Source organism: Pseudochaenichthys georgianus, chromosome 3 (genome assembly GCF_902827115.2).
Source record: "Pseudochaenichthys georgianus chromosome 3, fPseGeo1.2, whole genome shotgun sequence".
In the NCBI taxonomy this organism is placed as follows: Eukaryota; Metazoa; Chordata; class Actinopteri; order Perciformes; family Channichthyidae; genus Pseudochaenichthys; species Pseudochaenichthys georgianus.
The window spans coordinates 19,741,878-19,763,922 of record NC_047505.1 but is presented as its reverse complement, the minus strand read 5'-3'; the positions used below and the strand labels follow the sequence as shown (position 1 = coordinate 19,763,922).

The 22,045-nt window shown below is 40.9% G+C and overlaps 1 protein-coding gene across 1 annotated transcript in view; it reads left to right on the top strand.

Annotated features, from left to right (window-relative positions):
* lrp4 (low density lipoprotein receptor-related protein 4) overlaps positions 1 to 22,045 on the top strand; it is a 156,290-nt gene that overhangs the window by 62,033 nt on the left and 72,212 nt on the right. The window contains exon 2 of the mRNA XM_034078171.1: positions 5,695 to 5,841. Within this exon, the coding sequence (XP_033934062.1) occupies positions 5,695 to 5,841 (147 nt within the window). The remainder of the gene's footprint in view (positions 1 to 5,694; positions 5,842 to 22,045) is intronic.

Genomic DNA, 22,045 nt, shown 5'->3' with positions numbered 1-22,045 from the left:
TCTTTGCATTGTCAGATGGCTCATTTCCCCCCGATTTCCCCCGCTTATCACTTTTTATTGTGGTACACTCGCACAGCGAAATAAAGACGCAACTCCGACCCTCCAGGTAGTCTCAGGGGAGGTCCACGCCTAATTAACTGGCAGCCTGTTGACATCATCGTTCAAAGCTGAGGGCTGAGTTACCATTGTGTGTTTTGGCCCCACTGCTCTTTCCTCAAATCTTCACACTCGTCTTTTAACAATTTAACAACGGCAAATTGAGAAACAGTGGAATAGAGGTTGAATGCCACTTGGTTAGATCTGAGACTCCTACGATGTAGCGGCTTCCGGCTCGGTTTGGTTTAGGCCAGGTTTAGACGTGGTGTCAAGGTGGGTTTGTGGGATCATCCATGTTTACCTTCAGGAGACCACCAGGCCTGTTTAGACAGTTTCAGGCTGTAGTAGTCACCAGCAGTGCAGGCTCTTTGGTGGTCTGTGTTTACTTTTCCTTCACTGGAGGTTCTCTCTGACTCACAGCTCACACATTGGCCCCTGGCAGCAGGAAATGAAGTGAAAATTATGATGTCTGTCCATCCAATTGTTGGCCTGAAAAGCAAGTTCAACACATCAGACTACATCACTTGTTTGGAGTCTTCCTCCTTTTTCATTGGGTATGAGCTCACCTGGCTTGTTTGCGGATTTTATTTACATTGCATTGTGTTTCAGGTTAACTCAAGTTACAGTATGATTTATGCATCGTCGAAGAGATCCTCCTTTTCACGAAGACACACCACCAAGCACCGGATAGCAACCTCTTTTATTCTTTCCACCGAATCATCCTTAAAAGGAGAACATTTCAATGTTCAGAAAGAAAAACAAAGGCTTGTTTGCAAAAACTGAACATGCCGGGCATTGTCAGTTGCTGTTCATATTTATTTTAATCAGTTTTTATGAAATGTAACATTAATTCTAACAACAATAAATACATATATACATACTGTATTACAAATAATGAACTTTGACTGCAACTGTGAAACAAAGGATACAGGAGGATACAAACAGCTAGCTAATCAGTGTACTATGCATGCTACAGTAGCTTAAAACACGTAGCTAATGACTACCAATACAGCTTGTGTTACACTGTATATGCAGTAAGCAGCTATGGTAAATTAAGCTGAACAAAAATGGCTAGTTACCAGGTAACTTCATAGATTATTAGGTTAAAATCCTGTTGTTCAAGTGTTCAAGCTTCCAGGATGAATGCATATTGCTCCAACTCAACATGCGGTCTAGCAAAGTCCGGGCAAGTCCAAGCGTGTGCTCAGTTTTGAAACGTTACCATTGAAACTCAATAGATATGAGTTACTCTAACTTAGTATATCCCTATAGTTCATCTTTGTTTATGTACCTGTTCTTAATGAATTGAGTAGATGTCTAAAGGTTGGATTTGAACTAAATATGTTTAGTCATCAATTCTACAATGTTTTGCAGCAAACACTCCATAGTTGATGTCTTTTGTGTTTTTCTTCTTTTTTTAAACAACTTTCAGAATAGTAGTGTAGTGTTACCTTATGAATATTTGTAGAAGGTCGCTGACTCACCATACTGTAATGACATCCCTGCTTTAGGAGCTGTAGGTGCGTGTTGTACAGTGTGTGTATGTGTGTGCGTAGATGCGGCGGACAGACGAGTCTCAGTTGGTTTGGTGTCCTCTGCTTACTTTTAATACTTGTAAAAAAAGCTCTTGGCCCGTAATTTATTTTCCTCATTGTAGCGACCAGAGAGGGGGGGATATATCCAGTCTCTGATTGTGTTACGTTATTATGAGAGTGCTCTCATACTTGTTTGAATCTGAAATTGTATATATTTATATAAATATATGTGTGTGTATATGTCCGCACCTGTAGCCTGTTATTGTCTCATTATACCGCACTGGGAATTAATTAAAAGTAAATATATAAGTCATCATGAACACATCTGTCCATCAGACAGAGTGCTGCTGTGCCTCCTGTCATCATTAATGGACGTCTCTTTAAAATGACCTCTCAGAGGAGAGGAGTTCTCATTTCTCTACCCGCCTGCTGCTTCCCCTCCTCTCTCCTCGGTTCCCCTCCTCGGCTCCTCCGCTCGCATCTCCTGTGGGCGGGACTAAGACACGAGGATAGGAGTCGAGGAAGGGAATTCGAGAAATTAGAAAGGGCCTAGGTAATTGTCAAACTGGTCCAGTGATTACATTTGTGGCTTGAACATTTCTACTTATAGATTTAGACCAACATATATCATTGGTTAACACCAATCAGTTCCTAGACAGTTCCAGTTGCATAATAACAATACATCCTCTTTGCTGGAAGGCTTTTATTTGGAAAGTCAGCTGGGAGAAGCTTGATAACAGCAGAGAAGTTCACAATGGCTTTACTGTTCAATCCCAGCTCTGTATCCCTGTGCTGCTTGTGTTCAGTCTTTTCCCAACTTGGCTTTTCAGACGGGTAAACAAGTCTTGCTAATTAACGGATAAGGTGATTCTGCTGTACCTGCTTCATTTAAACATGCTTCCAAAGACTGATGTATTTTTGCTTAACTTGCATTTACAGCTCAAAGGGATCCACCGTCAATTCAAAACAGCCCAGCATGTGATCTGCTATCTGTGAGACGCATCAGAGGTTTGTCATGCTGGCGCTCTTGAAAGCTCAGGGCTGCCATGCTGACTGCAATGTGTGTGTGTTTGTTTGTCTTCAGCTTTATAGTGAGTGGTGATGTTTATCTCTTTCTTCAGTAGGTTCATGCTCTCAGTGTAAAAATAAAAAATAGATCTGCTGGTTGGGGGACACACTCATACTTAACTTTTCACCTGCCAGGATCATTCTCACTAGATAACAGTAGGATATTTGAGCACGTTATTGGAGGTAGGGTAACACTACTATGAATATTTGCATTGTTTTCTGGCACCGAGTATTACTCTCCGAGAACATACTGAAAGACTCAACAAGTCCTATTACAACATATTAAAATCTTCTGTCATATCAATGTAATTTGTCTTGTATTGCAAATAAATGGTAGACTTTAACATTTTCTGGATCGTAGCTTGATAAAGCAATTGATAGACACAATAACAGTCTTGCTTTTAGATCTTTGCCCCCTGCCCACAATCTAATGCAACTAGTCATATTAGAGTCTTGCACTCAGCCAGAGTACATCAACACTCTACTTGTTGACATGTATCTTGCCGTATATATTGTCATATTGCCTATTCCTTTTCTCAGTTCCACGGCATACATGGCTCTGGCTGGAGCTTTTTAAAGCATGTTTGACAAATGCATGGCCTGTGATGTGGCTTCATGTTGACACACACACACACACACACACACACACACACACACACACACACACACACACACACACACACACACACACACACACACACACACACACACACACACACACACACACATATAAAAGAAAAACGCTCACAGTTCCAAATCCAGAACAACCCTCAACACTGCAATAACATCTCTGTTGTACTATGAAGTATCATGTATAAGTCTTAGTTGGGGATTTTCAGGCTTTAGGGCAATCAAAGACAGGCAGGTAAGCTATCTGTCAGGCCTGAGGACAATTTGACAAACAGGAATACTTTGGTGACGCCATCTCTGTTTCTCTCCCGAAAGGGGAGAGTAAATGATGGTAGGTGACAGAGTAAAAAGTGGGGAAAAGGAGAAAAGAAAGAGGCAGCTGAAGGGAAGTGTGAAGAGGGGATGATGGAAAGACAAGAATGAGGCGAAGGAGAGAGAAATGAAAAGAAAGAGGCCATTAATTTAGTGCTGTGGGAGGGATCTGAAGGTTACTGAGCTCTCTCTGCCAGACCCTCCTGGGTTGACTGATGCCTTTGTGAGGAAGCCAGGAACCACACACACACACATACACACACACACACACACACACACACACACACACACACACACACACACACACACACACACACACACACACACACACACACACACACACACACACACACACACACACACACACACACACACACACACACACACACACACACACACACACACACACACATGCACGTTCCAAGGAACTCTGGGTTTGTTGTGGCAAGCCAGTTTCAGCAAAATAGACACACACACACAGATGGCTATTAATGAGCATCAAAGGGAGAGCAAAATGGGAAACCTTTATGCATTTCCTCTCCTGGATTTGCTGTGATGCGTCTGATAATGTGGTGACTCCGTGTTTTTCTCAGCTGTGGTGGGATATCAGAGCAGAGGGTACAGAACATTTGGACCCTGGGTGTGTGTTTGACAAAGTATTTTGGGATACCGTGTTTGTCTGTGCACATATGCACACAGTCAGCGATTCAGGCCTTATTAAAGGGCCAGTAAGCAATTTGTTCAGCGACAATAAATATGTATTTCTTATTGATTTAACTTATTTCTTAATAACAATTATTCAATAGAGGTCTCTGCTACCCTGGAGTTTCAGTTCAGAGCGCAGGTAAAGCCCTTTTCTCCATTCTATAGGGGGCTGTAACTGGACATTAAATCAGAATGTATACTTTGTTCTCAAGACTTTGCTCCAATCTTTGCCTTATTACTTTGTTTTTTTTGGATTTACTGCTTTGGCCGCTAAGGAAAGAAATTAAAATGAGTCTTTGGCTAACTGCTCTCCAAACACGGATATGTTTACCAACTGATGAGGGGCCTCAAGTATACATTGCTTTCATTGCACAAGTCCAGTAAATGATGACACATCAGGCCAGTAATACATCATTGGCAGCTAAAAAAAGGGCTGGAACCAAAGATTATTGTCTTTATTGGATAATCTGCAGATTATTTTCTAGATTATTGGATTTATCTGTATACATCTCTAAATTGTCAGAACATGTTAAAAATGTCCATTCCTGCTTGGGGGTTAGGATTATGTCTTGTTTTGACAGTCCAACACTTAAAGAAACGTAATCAGGAAATCTAAATGTTCTGTATCGTAGATGAATATTACACAATGTTTATTGCTCTCAGAAGGTTTGTGAAGTCTCATTTCAACATGGTGACATAGTGTGTGTAGCTGTATGGATTGTATTAGGGTGTAGTTTACAGTACACAGCTCGTTGGAGCGCTGTCAAAGAGCTGCATGACCAGAACAATTAAGCTAAATGCTAAGATAGAAAACAGTATATGAACATGGCTTAGTAAAGCGGCCTGATATTCAGATTGAAGTTGTGTTGTGCATTGTCTTAGTAGTACTCTAGCCTATTTGCCTTGTGTCAGACTCAAAGGGCAATCCTTAAGAGTTCATCCATCCAATATTTCAAACTAATCTGCTGTCAGAATATGACAAATCAATTACAATTGTCTTTTTTTTAAGCAATTTAATGGTCATATCACTGCATAACATTTCCTGTGACTACTTCATCATTGAGTAGACTTGTGATTTGCTAGTTAAATGCTTTTGTATTTAGGCAGTAGTTAAAAAGGAGTTTTAATATTAAGCTGGTTTTAGCGGTTTGGCTCGAAAACAGAAAGCACCAGCGTCACTTGGTGTGTTTACCTGCAAATTGTATACGTTCAAATTCATGAAATGACAAGCAAAAGATTGGAAAATTAGCTACGTGGGCAAATACCTGCAGCATTTGTTTGTATGAATTCCAATAACGGAAAGTCATTTTTCTTAGATGCTAAACCCTCTCTTCCTCTGTGTTTGCAGGCGTCCAGGGCAGCGCTGAGTGTTCGTGCGGACGGAGCCACTTCACATGTGCGGTCAGTGCGTTTGGCGAGTGTACCTGCATCCCGGCCCAGTGGCAGTGTGACGGAGACAACGACTGCGGGGACCACAGTGACGAGGACGGATGCAGTGAGTCGCAATCCTTCCTCCTCCTCACTTCCTTTCCTTCTGTCTTTGTTTCTATTTAACTGTGACCATAGATGTATTGACTCTGAATTGGTCCAATTTGCAACTTGATCAGTCGTACAAGTGTTTACTGGCTTTGATGTTATTGCTTGATCCGTGTATATGCTCTTAGTTTACTACGTCTCTTTGATCAAGTTTAAATTGACCAATCGGTGACCAGCGAAATTCTACATTCCTCAAATATTACACTCCAAACTTGTGTCTCTGATTTCTTAACTTGTGTCGTAATTTATTAGAGAACCCTATGTGCGATCTGTCAGCCTTTCATTGAAGGTTACTAAAAGCTTTTCTTTCTTTTTAACTTTCCTTGATCAATGTTTACATAGTTTTCCAGAAAACCATCTCGTTTATCTAAAAAATAAATAGCCAAACTTCTTAAATGATAAATGATACATGAACACAAGCATTTATGCAAGATTTTTGTAAAAGATTACAAATCAGTCCACAGAGTGGTATTAACTTTCATATGTGACAGTTATAGATACTCAGACACATTTTGGTCAGGACCAAAACAGAATTAAGGTTGTTTACACACATTTAGATTGTAGTTGTTGTATTACACTTGTTTTGGGGTATTTATGAATGGTTATTAAATTGGTAACAAATTGGTTAAATTGGTTGCTTGCTAAACCAGCCTGGAAAAATGGTTGTTAATAGTTGAATAGATCAGCAGTTCTTCCCTTGAGCAAGGCCTTAAACTCTCACTACTCAACCCAGACTCTGGTTGTGTTTTGCAGCTCCTTTCTGCAAATGTGTGAAAGTGCATGACTTCGGAATTTTGCTAGAAAGATACAACAGTTTTTTTTCGGGAAAACGTAGTGTAGAATAGGAGGAAAACATATAATTGGGCCCGTATGGACATCATCATCACCCAGTGAAACAGTGAGCGGGTCACTGGTCCAGGCGGGGTAGTATTTCTGATGCAGAGACTCTGCGTGGTGTATGCCCCGTGCAGAAAAATGCTTGAGTGACTTTTGGCAGCAGACAGTGTTTGGCTGGAGGGATTTCTTGGCAGTAGAGCCAGACAGGAGTATTTTCCTACAGAGAATGTCAGTTTGTCAAGTGGAGGAGATCTTCACCGCTCCTCTTTTACAGTTCTGTGTATCGATGTGACATGTCAGTGTGAGGGTCCCGGTCTCCTTCTTTTTTCCTTTTCCTGCTCAGTTATAGAGTAGGGAAGCAGATGCTGCCCTTTTGTTTGACACTTCCTAAGCATCTTTGAGAGGTGTGTGTGTGTGTGTGTTTGTGTGTGTGTGTGTGTGTGTGTGTGTGTGTGTGGTGTGTGTGTGTGTGTGTGTGTGTGTGTGTGTGTGTGTGTGTGTGTGTGTGTGTGTGTGTGTGTGTGTGTGTGTGTGTGTGTGTGTGTGTGTGTGTGTGTGTGTGTGTGTGTGTGTGTGTGTGTGTGTGTGTGTGTGTGTGTGTGTGTGTGTGTGTGTGTGTGTGTGTGTGTGTGGATGTTCTGTCTCCATCAGTCTTCCTGTGTCACATTAAGCTAGTTAGGGGTGGGGAGAGGGGATGCTAAGTGTTATTGATCTCTGGCCAGTTGAATGTTCAGTCAGCCTGATCGCCCCATATCGATCTACACTACGTTAGTTATTTAAGGAGACACATGGAAGCAGCTGACAGATATCGGAGCGTCTAGCTGGACCTTTCTAATCCATTAGTACTGTCTGATCGATCCTCTGCTCAAGCGCTGGACGCTCGTCCTCTTGAACTTACTGTAGTTAATCTCGTAACCATGGAGCTCATATCACAGAGATTAATGTTGGTGTTATAGCAGCCAGACATTGAAAACTACAGATATAACCCTTCAGTATTCAGTTCCACAATGTCCTACTACCTCCTCAACTCTTTCAAATATTTTAACCAGTGGTGTCCAGATCAACTTCACCCATTTATTTAAACATATTTCAGAGAAAACTCAAATTGATACTTCCTCGGATACAGATGTTTAAGTTTTGAACAGCTATGGCAATGAAATATGTCCAGAATGTGAAGCTTTTCTCAGTTTCATATTACATCTTTTGAGTTTTGGTTTCATTAACCCCTACCTCTTAATATATTTAGATTTAAAATAACTAGGGGGAAAAAACACTCTTTTGAACTTCTCCAAGGTCAACTCTAAACTACGCACTACGATTTTGCAACCTGTGATTTGTTTTAAGGGGGCACACAACACATTGAAAGTTAGGATAGGTTCCATTTAACTGAAATTTAAATTTCCTCAAGGTAAGCTATGTCAGTGCAAGTGTTTCCCCTAGCATGGAGTCATAGCAGCGGTGCGAAGGCACGCGGGCCCAGCAAAATGTGAGCGCGGAGCACGTGAAATCTTTTCGTGTGTGCGAAGTGCGCCCCGCCAATATGTTTCTATGTGTCTGCCAGCACAAGAAAGGCTCTTGAGGCCTAGTACATACAGTGGAAATGTCTCAAGATTTAGCTAAATACACCTTTATTGAACATACAGTAACACAAATACTACAAATCCACATAACAAACAATCAACAATCAAAAAGGGTCGGCACTTATTATTATTTTAATAAAAAAATGAAAATAGTTTTTTGCGCCACCGCTAGTGGAAAATAGGGGAAACACTGAGTGCTGTGTGTTTGCGTGTTGTTTTTGTGTGTCACGGTAGAGAGTTGAATCCCACACGACCCAACTTCTATTACACTGATTGAATTAAGCAAGTCGGATCGTAAAAACCGCGGAGTGAAATTGTATGCTTTTTAACGACATCTCAGAAACAAAATAGAATTTATGGAGGCACAGTTTCAATGCACAACAGAGAGAGCGGTTCAGATGTGTGTGTGTGACCGTGAGAGTGCATCATCGCAAGAAACACACACACAAACAGAAGAATACCTCTTTTCAGCAAAATAGTTGCAGTTCAGTTTGTGGCATTCAGACTTTGTTTCAACTTTAACATGATAATCATTTACACCAATTTAGCAATTTGTAGAGAAAGCCCAATTGTGCTGGATCACAATGGAAGAATGCGCGTCTGTGAAACTCTGGAGAATAGGAACCGAGGCAAAGTGGCTGACTGTGGTTATGAAACTATCCGTGTAAACATCCGATCTAATTAAGATCATGTGGAAATTATATAGTCAATCAATCAATCAATCAATCAATCAATCAATCAATCAATCAATCAATCAATGTTTATTTATATAGCCCAATATCACAAATGTTACATTTGTCTCAGTGGTCTTCACAGTTTGTACAGAATATCAGTATGACAATACGACACCCTCTGTCCTTAGACCCTCACATCGTACAAGGAAAAACTTCCGGAGAAAACCCACAGTTTAAAGGGAAAAATGGGAGAAACCTCAGGGAGAGCAACAGAGGAGGGATCCTTCTCCCAGGACGGACAGACGTGCAATAGATGCCGTGTGTAAATTGAAAAGATAATACATTTGCAACATAGGTAGTCCAAATATTTGGAAATGCATGCGTGTATAATAGGAAGATGAATCCACAAGGATATCCATCCAGAACCTATGATCCAGGATCACAGCCACGACTCAAGATCCAGGGCTCGCGATGCAGGACACAGGACCGCAGGATCATCCATGACTCCGGATCCCGGCGTATATAGACACCAAAAAGAAAGAAATTTGGGGAAGCTGGGTTAATCAAAACATGAGAGTACACAGGTATAGACAGAGAGAAGGAAGAAGTAAGATGTCCCCCGACAAACTAAGCCTATATCAGCAAAACTAGGGGCTGAATCTAATCAGCCCTAACTATAAGCTTTATCAAAAAGGAAGGTCTTAAGCGCACTCTTAAAAACGGATAGGGTGTCTGCCGCCCAAACACAAACTGGAAGCTGATTCCACAAATGTGGAGCTTGATAAGAAAAGGCTCTGGCTCCCATTGTACTTTTAGAGATTCTAGGAACAACCAACAACCCTGCATTCTTGGAACGCAATGCCCTAGTAGGACAGTAGGGTATAATGAGTTATTTAAGGTAAGATGGCGCCTGCCCATTAAGGGCTTTGTAGGCGAGAAGAAGAATTTTAAATGATATCCTGTGTTCTATAGGGAGCCAGTGTAAGGCAGCCAGAACAGGAGTAATGTGGTCCCTTTTCCTAACTCTGGTTAGTACCCGAGCTGCAGCATTTTGAATCAGCTGAAGCGACTTGACTGACTTCTTGGTACACCCTGATAATAAAGAGTTACAATAATCCAGCCTTGAAGTAACAAATGCATGGACTAGTTTCTCTGCATCGTTTTGAGGCAAGATATGCCTGATTTTTGCAATGTTACGTAGATGGAAGTAGGCGGTCCTTGAAATTGATTTTATGTGGGCGTTAAAGGATAAATCCTGATCAAATATAACACCAAGATTCCTTACAGTCTCACTGGAGGCCAAATTAATGCCATCCATAGTTAGTATATCTTTAGATAATTTGTTTCGTAGATTCTTCGGGCCAAGTACAATAACTTCAGTTTTGGTCGTGTTTAACATCAAAACGTTTAAGGTCATCCACATTTTTAAGTCCTTAAGGCAGTCTTGCATTTTATTTAGATGATTAATTTCATCAGGCTTGATGTATAAATATAGTTGAGTATCATCCGCATAACAATGAAAGTTTACAGAATGATTCCTTATAATATTGCCTAACGAAAGCATATATAATGTGAACAAAATAGGTCCGAGCACTGAACCCTGTGGCACTCTATGGCTAACTTTGGTTTGCGTGGAAGATTCATCGCTAACACGTACAAACTGAGAGCGTTCAGATAGATAGGACCTAAACCAGCCTAAAGCAGTTCCCTGTATGCCAACTAAGTGCTCTAGTCTTTGCTATAGGATATCATGGTCGATAGTATCAAATGCACCACTGAGATCGAGCAAAACAAGAATAGAGACAAGTCCCTTGTCTGAGGCTATTAGAATGTCATTTGTGACTTTAACCAGAGCTGTCTCTGTGCTATGATGTGTTCTAAAGCCAGACTGAAAATCTTCAGATAAATCATTGTTTTTTAAGTAATCACACAACTGTTTTGCGACCGCTTTCTCAAGAATTTTTGAGAGGAACGGAAGATTAGAAATAGGTCTATAGTTGGCTAAAACCTCTGGATCGAGGTTGTACTTTTTAAGAAGCGGTTTTATCACTGCTACTTTGAATGATTGTGGAACATTGCCTGATAATAAAGACATATTCATAATATTTAATAAAGAAGTGCTAATTAATGGAAAAACTTCCTTCAACAGCTTAGTTGGAATTGGGTCTAACATGCACGTTGATGGTTTAGAAGAGAGAATCATTGAATGTAATTGTTCAAGGTTTATGGCTGAAAAGCATTCTAGTTTACTATCTAGTGTAATATTAGAACTTACGTTTCCGGGAGCTGTTGATAACACTATACTGATCAAAGGCAAGAGGTCATTAATTTTGTTTCTAAGAGTAACAATTTTATCGTTAAAAAAGCACATAAAATCATTACTACTGAGTGCTATGGGAATAGAAGGCTCAATCGAGCTGTGGCTCTCTGTCAGCCTGCAGGCTACAGTGCTGAAAAGAAATCTTGCATTATTCTTATTCTCATCTATTAATGAAGAGTAGTAGGCTGCTCTTGCTTTACGCAGTGCTTTCTTATATTCATTGATAGTAATATGCCAAATTAAACAAGATTCTTCAAGTTTAGTGGAACGCCATATCCTTTCAAGTTGTCTAGACTTTTGCTTTATTTTGCGGGTTTCGGCATTATGCCACGGAGCTAATCTATGTTGTTTTATTTTCTTCTTTTTCAAAGGAGCAACAGAGTCTAATTTTATTCGCAGCGCATCTATAGCACTATCAACAACATGATCAATTTGGGGTGGTGTACATTTTGTATAAGTTTCCTCCCTTACATGCAGACATGCTATCGAGTTAAGTATTGGTGGAATCTCTTCCTTAAACTTGGCTATAGCACTAACAGATAGGTTTCTGCTGCAAGAGCTTTTGACCAATGCTTTGTAGTCTAGTAACAGTACTTCAAAAGTTACTAAGAAATGGTCGGATAAAGCAGGATTATGCGGTTCGACTAATAGTTGCTCAATTTCAATACCATAAGTCAGAACAAGGTTGAGTGTGTGATTATAGCAGTGGGTTGGTTTATTTACACTCTGACAGAAACCAACAGAATCTAATATAGAGTTAAATGCAACAGTAAGGCTATTTTTATCATCGTCAACATGAATATTAAAGTCACCTACGATAATTACTTTATCTGTTTTAAGTACCAAAGTTAAAAACTCAGAGAATTCTGATAAGAATTCTGAATAAGGACCTGGTGCACGATATAGTGCAGATGTGACGGAAATGTGTGTGCAGGGCTTGCGTCGTGTGCCAGCGTTCCTTAATATAAAGTTTCATAGCTGCACAGGGACCTAAGAGAGAATTAGGAAGAGTTGTTGAGGGACCAAGAGCATGCATGCATGCTCTTTGTAGAATTGTGTGTGTGTGTGTGTGTGTGTGTGTGTGTGTGTGTGTGTGTGTGTGTGTGTGTGTGTGTGTGTGTGTGTGTGTGTGTGTGTGTGTGTGTGTGTGTGTGTGTGTGTGTGTGTGTGTGTGTGTGTGTGTGTGTGTGTGTGTGTGTGTGTGTGTGTGTGTGTGTGTGTGTGTGTGTGTGTGTGTGTGTGTGTGTGTGTGTGTGTGTGTGTGTGTGTGTGTGTGTGTGTGTGTGTGTGTGTGTGTGTGTGTGTGTGTGTGTGTGTGTGTGTGTGTGTGTGTGTGATGAAATGGAAGAGGAAAATCTCTGTTGTGCGTGATTGAAAGCGCTGCATGACGTTTGGCTTCCTCTGCCAGTGGCTCACACAGGCCTGTGAGGTTTGTGAAATGGGTGTGTACTCTATATTCAAATACACACACTTATACACGCATAAACACTCACTTATAAGAACCCTCCACTCGATGCATTTCAAGATAGGTATGACAGGCCCTCCCAGTGGCATTATATTTACCATATATTTATGAGACGAATCCATTTGAACGATCCACAATTCATGTTTTTTCGTACAGATCGTGACTTGTCAACTATTCTGATGTTTATATATATTTGTTGTTCGGTCAGATGATGTTGAAAGGCAAGAAACCCAGAATCACACATCATTTCTCATAAGAGACGTTGGGAAAATCGGTTATTTTTGTTGTCAGTTGCCTAGCAACAGTGTTCTCACAATTAAATCCTATTGAAAGCCAAGTATAGTGTGTACTTGATTTCCCATTTGGAAATCACAGTCTCTCGAGTTCATTTAGTAGCGAGAATCATTGTTAAAGGGCCCATGTCATGCTTTTCTGGTTATTACCCGTCCCCTTGTGTGTTATGAAGGTTTGTCTGCATGTAAACGGTCTGCAGAGTCAAAAACCCTCAAAGTACACCCTGTAGCGAGTAAAACTCTAACACAGTCTATGCTGCCCCAAAACGCCTCGTTGGAGATTTCTAATTTTCCATTGTTTACTTCCTGGGTACTCTGACGTGTGAATACCCAGAGGCCGCACCCCCTGCCAGCATTTCACGAAACAAAGCTTCCCAAACCTTTCAGCGATTCATGCTGGATATGTACAGCGTAGGGCACTGAAGCACGATGCTGTTCCTACTTTGTTTGGACCAGCGGGAGATTCGGGTACACAACCTGTAAGTATTCATTGTTGTTTGTGTATTTATGATGTTTAAAACAAACAAGGTATCTACCACGACTGTTTAAATGGGTAAACGTTTTTCGGACTACTACGTTGGGATCGCGGAGAAATGCTCTCCGCAGACCCGTTCTCACAGCGTTATAAACCTTTTTCTTACTCAATATCAGGCCACACTTATTGTTTTTACTTCGGCTGTGAGTGTTTGTGTGTGCTCAGGATGTTCTCACTGTATCGCCGACCTGAAAGCCTGTCCGCTCCTCGCAGCAGATCGCAGCAACGAGCCCCGCGACGTCCCGACCAATCAGAGCACACTGGGCTCACAGGGAGGGGGGGGGCAGGAGCTCGAACAAGCCGTTTAGGACAGAGAGTGAATACACATAATAATAATAATCCTTATATTTATTATAGCGCTTTATCAAAGACTCTCAAAGCACTTTACAAATACACATTACACATACAGATCATACATGTAATGGTCATCTACTGTGGACAATACCCACAGGAGCAAATTCGGGTGAAGTGTCTTGCCCAAGGACACAACGGCCTGACGCAGTGGGGCGGGAGCGGGTTTCGAACTGGAGTTCCCCAACTCCTTGATCTTATGACCATACGCACAGAGCACTGCGCCACCCGTCCCGAGACCGCCATACTTTACAGAGATGCTGTATGAGAAACCAATGTGAGTTTGGAAAATTGCACAATATAAATCTATTTTAGTATACCTCAACAATGGAATTATGATCAGTAGAAATGGCCATGACATGGGCCCTTTAATAAATGTTTTGAATTCAGTCTTTCAAAGGTACTAACGTTTATTGAGTGCTGAAAAAATAGCATTTTCAAATGCAGTTGGAATTTATATCCAATAACATCCTAACTTCCTGGCATCTTCTTTCATAAACAGGGACATTTTTGTACAGACTTGGTTGTTTTCATCATTGCATGTTAACATCAATGCCCTAATGAACCTAATGTACAGAATGAAGGCCAATTAAAACCGTAATTATGCAATGAAGACATCATTTCATGTTTGCTAGGCAGTAGTGGAACACTTTCATTCATGTGAATATCAGAAATTAGATTTTTCTGACAAAGCTGAACTCGTTTAATTTCAGGATTTTGACAAAATACCTCTAGACTAAGATGAATTTAATCTCCAGATGCGAGCCTTGAACCTGTGTCTGTTTCAACAGTTTTAAGAGTCAGTTAGGCTTTTGAAAAGCTGAAGATATGTTTCTGGCTTAAAATACTAAATCTAATCCCGACCTTTAACCCTAGATCAAACCTAAAAAAGCAGCATTTGAACAAAACGAGTGTGGAATGACCACAGCGTCCTTCATCGAAAATCCCCAAAACTCAAACTTTTTCTCACAAGGGCATTAATACAAACTCACACATAAAGCACAAAAAAATAAGAAATACCCCCTCCGTTCTTTAATCCACCGCTCTCTGACGTCTTGGCCAATCAGAGAGAAGCTGTGACCACGGGGGCTCAGCTGATCCGAAAGCAGGAGCGGAGAAGATTAAGACCCCATTCCCTCCTTTTTCTATGTGTCAGTTTCTCTCTCCGTCCCTTCATCTCTTTTCTCCATGCCTCCCTCTGTCTTTGCATCCTTCTTCCCTCTCTCCTCTGACCACAGGACACCTGCAAACTCAACTTGCTTCTCTTTTTACCCAAGGCTTTCTCATTTATTTCTCACCATGTGGTTGAGTTTGTTCCGTTGCTTCGTTTGTCCGTCTTCCTGTCTCATTCTCTCTTTCTGTCTCAGTATATAGCGGTAGTTGTTTTGACATATTAGCATAATCCTCCTCCTCTCTTTCTTCATCCCCTCCAAACAATTTCTCCTGTCCTCCACTCTGTCTCCTTCCTCAATATTTACTCTCTGCTCAGTAAATGAGGGGAGCACACTTGTTCCCACAGAAGAGGACATGATTAGAGGCTGTTTGAGGGCAGAGAAAGAGACAGGAAAAAGAAGAGAGACAAAGAGGCTGTTTGTCTGTGGCCTGGCTTTACTTTATTTTTAAATCTTGTAGACGCTTGTTTGAGTGGCTTTTAAATGTGTTCAGTTTGTCAGAGGTGATGGATTAGGCTTTAAAAGTACTATGTGGAACGTTAAGGACAATGAAAAGGAGTGTGGATTGTATCAATTTCACTACCATGTTGTAACTTTTCAGAATAGTTAGCCTGGTGAAAGGACTTCCCTGCCCCCTTTCAGGTGAAAACAAAGAACCAGCGGCAAGCGGACAACATTTTTTTATCAGGCCTAAAAACTGCCGTGTTGTGTATTGCACATCAAACAACAAACAAATCCAAAGTAACAATTGTCTTTTCTTTACCGAGAAATACAGAAAAGAAAAGATATGTGGCTTAAGGCATCCACAGAGAGAATAAAAAGCATAATCAATGGGATTTTGACAGTAAAACACTTCCTCACAGCTGAACTATGATGCTAATGAGTTAAACATTTACTGTCAAAGTAGTTAATATAATGTATACTGCATTGAAATATACAACACACTGACACGCAAAGGACATCCCAGTTTAGGTGTAAGCCTGCTCCCTGCCACTTTTATTTAAAACAAACTATAAAACAACACTGATCATCCATCATTATGTAATTGTTGCCTGTTTGACCATTGTAATTGGGCTCATTGTAGATAGAAAATTGCACTGTTTTCTAAAATGTTTGATGTTTTTGGCGAAAAACTTCTGGCGTTGTATTTACCGCCAGTCAAATTATCAAAAAGGGGCGGGGCCATTACATAGAGGGAAAGTACCTGGATCGATTGCTCTCATCTATATCAGAGGTACAACAGAGCTACCCCTCCTGCAGTCTGGCTTCATTTTATTGAGACCGAGGCATCACTAGTGGATAAAGCTGTAAGATGTATGAAACAAGTGTCAGACAGAGATAATGTATTTTCACTGTAAGAATCAGTCACTGATAACTGCTCCAGGGATGTGTGTTTCACAAGTTCGCTTCAGCTTTGCTTTGCTTAATTTCTTCCTCACTTTAATTTATAACCACAATACTTAATTTGATTTTTTATTTGGAGCCAGACAAAATAAACAATTCGCAGACATCACCTCGGGCCCTGAAAACTGATGGTTGGCATCTGTCATTGTGATTGACATTTTATGGGCTAAAAAAATATTGGATTCAATGAACATAATGATTGATATGGAGACAAAAACAATGCTGATCTTCCATTTGGGATTATTGTTTATTGAAAAAACACATTAAATTGGTTCATTTGATTTGTTTTGATGTTTTCCTGTCAACATGCTTGTTTGGTTCATGGACTTGTTGAAAGTATCACTTAATGAGAACGTAGTTTGACTGCTGATGTTGTGGACAGATGCATTTATCCACTTTCACATAACCAGACAGAAAGCCCCAGCTGTGTTTGCTTTGGCACACAAAACTGATTCATCCACAGAGCATGTGTGTGTGAATGTTTATTACCTGCCTGAAATCTTCTCAAATGGCCCTATTATCAAAAATCAAAGCTGCAAACAGTCAGATTTGTTGTATGGCTTGTGGCTCAGTGATCTAGAACAAGATTACTTACATAATCACTTGAGAATGTAATGTAGAAACTCAATCAAACCACAATTTACCACAAGTATTTTCTCAAAATAAACATTGGCATGTCTAGGCGAAACAGCCATGACTCTTTCTATTTTATTTTCAATTAAAAAAAATGGTTTTCCTATAGGAGATTGCAAGTATATTTCTCCATTTTCCCACATTCTAACTCAAGGCTGCCTCTTTTTTTCTTTTGAAACATTTCCTTTTGTCTGAGGTCTTCTTCCTATCGCTATCACCCTGTGTAATACGTTCACCATGAATTATCCTTGGCAGGTAAACAGTCACATAGCCCAAGTATAATGAATGACCTGCTGTTGATGGGTGTCCAAAGGACAGGCAAGGTAACATTCGAGAAATGATAACTTAATTCAGCCAGTGACACATAATCATAATAGTCCTATAATGTCATCATTAGACCGCATCGGGGTAATTCCTGTCCTACAGCCTCTTAAGGAGAAAATGTGTTGGTTGAATGGTTGATAGCGCACGAGCGTTTCTCACTAGTGTAAAGCACTCTGCGGAGATTTGTCATGGCAACAAGCAAATGTTTCTACATAATTCTCTGTTGATGGACAATAAAATGTCTTGTGACGATGTCTGCAGTTCATTAAATACGAATCGTGTACGGACAGTTTTGATGTGTTTAAACCCATTTACAATTCGGAGAGATATATTGTCCATTTTGACCAACTCCAACTTTTTTTTCGAAACAAAAGACGTAAAAAGATGGATAAACAGTCTTCCTCACATGGTGTTAAGCTTGATACATCGGACCATGATACTAATTGAGGGGATAAAGCCATAAATAAAGCTAGAGAGAGTTGTCAGGTTGTGAATGCAGAGTGGCAATGTGTCTGTGGCTGAAGGTCCGTTTGCCGTAGAGGTGGAGAAGGATGGAGAGAGCCCCATCCATTGGCCAGTGCCGGACACGCTGCCAAGAAAAACTGTGCTGGCAGCGCCACTCCGCTCTGACGGACTGAAATATGCGTTGGCTAGCGACCAGAGCTGCCTAGAATCAGATAAGCCGCCTCTGTCGGGACCGGCTATGAGAGGCAAATAAAGAGCGAGCAGAGCTGCAGAGAGTAAGGCGGATGAGAGGAACAGAGGGGATTAGTGAGAGTTGGAGAATAGTTGTGGCAGGACAAGGGAGATACTTTTAAAATCCTACATGCTTTAGTCCCTTACAAACTATCCAAAAATCCTTTTACCATGTTATCATAGGGAACTGCAGTTGTGAGGCATGATCAGCTTTCCTAAATCAAACTTGAATTCATGGCCACAAAGAGTTAATCCACCACTCAGGTTCTAACCATTATGCTAACATTTATTTATCTTTTTAATCCACATTCTTTTTTTTTTTTTAGAATAGCAGGACAAACACTGTTGGGAAAGAAATAACACAAACAAATCCCCAAAACAATGAGAGGGTGAAGAGAGGAAAGTGAAAGCAGAGAACAAAGGCAACATGTTTGGAATCTCTTTACATGCAAGAACATGAATAATGTGGGTGCAGAGTGTCAGAGGTATACAATAAAGGAAGGAGTGAGAGAGGGGATTATTCTCCGTTTGGCTCATTCTGCTTTTAGCACTTTTTTAACTCTGACTAAGACTTTTGAGCAACGTAAGACTGTGTTTGTAACCGTCTTCACCTTATGAAGTTAATAGTCTCCAGACTTGCTCTGAAATACCTTTGTATATACTTTTTGATTTGGAAATTGTGCCTGTATCAAAAGAGTCTGTATGTATCTCAAATATTCCTCCCAGTCATCATCTGAAAGGCAGTACAAAAAGCTCATGGAAACCTTCTGTCACTTCTTATCTGACAAAAAGATAACGTTTGAAACAAGAAAACCGTTATCTGATATGACAGCAAGCCAAGAGGTTCAACACTATTGTTAATGTCAAAGAAGAATAAACTAATGTTGCCTTTAAGTCACTCTTGAAAATGGTGTTTCCCTTTGCATGGGAATTATTGATATGTATTTATTCCTGCAACACGTTGTTCCATCTTTTTGACAACACAGTTTACCCTCAACTGAGCTAAATTAGCACAATCATGCAAGTGTGTGTTTGTCTGTGTGTAATGGCTGCTATAAACATGTGACAAAATAATGAAAAATACACAGATCACCAGCGTGAATAAATGTTCCCGGTAGAGACGACAGTAATCCGGAGATGAACCGACATGTTTTGGACTGAAATAGAAAACCTTTGTTAAAGCTCCTCGGATGAGATATTCACATTACACTCGCAGGCTCCTGTATCGCTCTCTAGAGTACACATCTGTTTTTCTCTCTCTCTCTCTCTCTCTCTCTCTCTCTCTCTCTCTCTCTCTCTCTCTCTCTCTCTTAGCCTCCCATCCGTCGAGCCGGAGTGATAAGCGATGTTTAGGCAGATATATTGGTCCCATTACGGCCACTTGATTCAGCTGCTCTACAGTCAAGGGGAGGCCATTAACTCTGCCGCTCAAGGCCACTTAAAGACGCACACATATATCTTCCTTAGGACATGGAACACACACACACACACACACACACACACACACACACACACACACACACACACACACACACACACACACACACACACACACACACACACACAATCCTGCAAACCAGACCCACGCAATCTTATTCCAAGACACAGCCAATGAGCATGCAACATCGATAGGGCTCTTTGAGATTAAAAGATACATAATAAAAAGTAAAGGACATTCTCACAGACAAATAGTTATACAAATACAACATTGGATAGCAGTTTAAAGAGCAGCATTCAGTGGAGGCCAAGACCTCACAGCAGGACAGAGGAGTCTGCTGTCTGACTAGAATAACTCATCCAAGGGGCTCAAATAAAGGTTTTCTCTTTCAGTCTAAAGCCGGTTGGGTCACCTCCAGTTTTCCCTCGTCTCTCCAGGAAACATTTGTGGTGTACTGGACATCTTCATTATCTTGGCTCAATGCTTGACATCAGGAGATGCAAAAGGAAAAATACAGATTCATATATGACGGAAAATATCTGTTTAGCTTTATACCATCAGGAATTAAATGAGCTGAAAAAAGGCCTTCACTTGTTTGTGTGGGTTAGGGATGACCAAGTGGGAATTCTGTAGCCAGGGTGAGAAGTATGGGTGGTGAATGAACGTCAATGTCAAATGCTTTGGCAAGTTCTTTAAGCAAACATCCACATCAAACGCTCAGTAGGACGTGACAATATTACATAATTAATGGAGCACAACAGGAGATGGAAATGGACCAAATTGCGTTGTTGTGCATCTGTCATCAGAGGCTTGTGAAATGTAACACCGTCTTTGATGCGTTTTTTGCTGCGGCATAATTATGTCAGCGCTCTTACTTCTTTCCTATATGGGAAGATACGTACATCATTAATAGTGTTTGTAACTTGGTAAACAAAGAAACCCCACTCTTTCTGTTGAGATCGAAAAGCATTGTGAGAAATGTTGGAATGAGGCAGATAGAGGTGAAGTAGCTCAATCTGTACTGGGAACCCGAGGGTCTGCGGTTCAAGTCCCGGATCACACCACGTATGAAGTGTGGACTGGTACATTGAGAGGTATCAAAATGCGGAAACTATATTTCACTATATATGTATATTTGTGTGACGATTGAAGAGAATTTCATTCAAATCCTTCATTTCCATTCCAAGTAGTATAGAAAAGTAATATATAACGATTCCCAGAAGTTGAGGTGGTGTGTGTGTGTGTGTGTGTGTGTGTGTGTGTGTGTGTGTGTGTGTGTGTGTGTGTGTGTGTGTGTGTGTGTGTGTGTGTGTGTGTGTGTGTGTGTGTGTGTGTGTGTGTGTGTGTGTGTGTGTGTGTGTGTGTGTGTGTGTGTGTGTGTGTGTGTGTGTGTGTGTGTGTGTGTGTGTGTGTGTGTGTGTGTGTGTGTGTGTGTGTGTGTGTGTGTGTTTGGGTGTGTCAGCGGAATGCAGTGGTATCATTTAAGAGCAGCGCTGAGCTGAGCAGAATCTGTGTGATAAGAGGGATCAAAGCGCCCAGAGGCCTCATCAACCTTCCCAGAATGCTCCATGCTGATCCAACTGATAACAAGTATACTTGTGACCTTGTGTGTGTACGAGTAAAAAGAGACAGTGAAGGGTTTATTTGCATACAATTTGCAACGCTCCCAATTTGTGGGCCTAAACAATTCTGCGCTATGGACAAGTGTGTTTGTTTAACCGGTGTGACGACGGTTTGCTTGTGTGTGTGTGTGTGTGTGTGTGTGTGTGTGTGTGTGTGTGTGTGTGTGTGTGTGTGTGTGTGTGTGTGTGTGTGTGTGTGTGTGTGTGTGTGTGTGTGTGTGTGTGTGTGTGTGTGTGTGTGTGTGTGTGTGTGTGTGTGTGTGTGTGTGTGTGTGTGTGTGTGTGTGTGTGTGTGTGTGTGTGTGTGTGTGTGTGTGTGTGTGTGTGTGTGTGTGTGTGTGTGTGTGTGTGTGTGCGCCTGTGCCTGTGCCTGTCAAAACCATGCTCCGTTCGTCTTCTGATAAACTGAATTATTTATTGAAATTTTGAAAAGAGGCATTTTTCTTTTCTTGGTGGACGCCCAGTCGGGGATTCATCCACAAAACGTTCAAATGCTTCAGTTTGACAAAGAGAGGTTTGTAGGAAGTGTTTTGGCGTCGGGACTCAACTTATCAGATCACTATGCATTGTACTGCAGTTGCCACTTATTGCAGCATTCCTGGCAAATATTTAACTCTGCACTTTGCCTTTGAAGACCAATTGTGTTAATTGAGAGGGACTAATGGCCTTGAGGACTATGGCTTTACAATTTGGAACTAATTGTGATTAAATTGACCATTCCATGCAAATCAATAGTTTTGGAATTCTGTTCCAATACAATTTTTATTTCCCAGGGCCGATGTTGACATATTTAAATTGTCTGTTTTGTTTGACATGTAG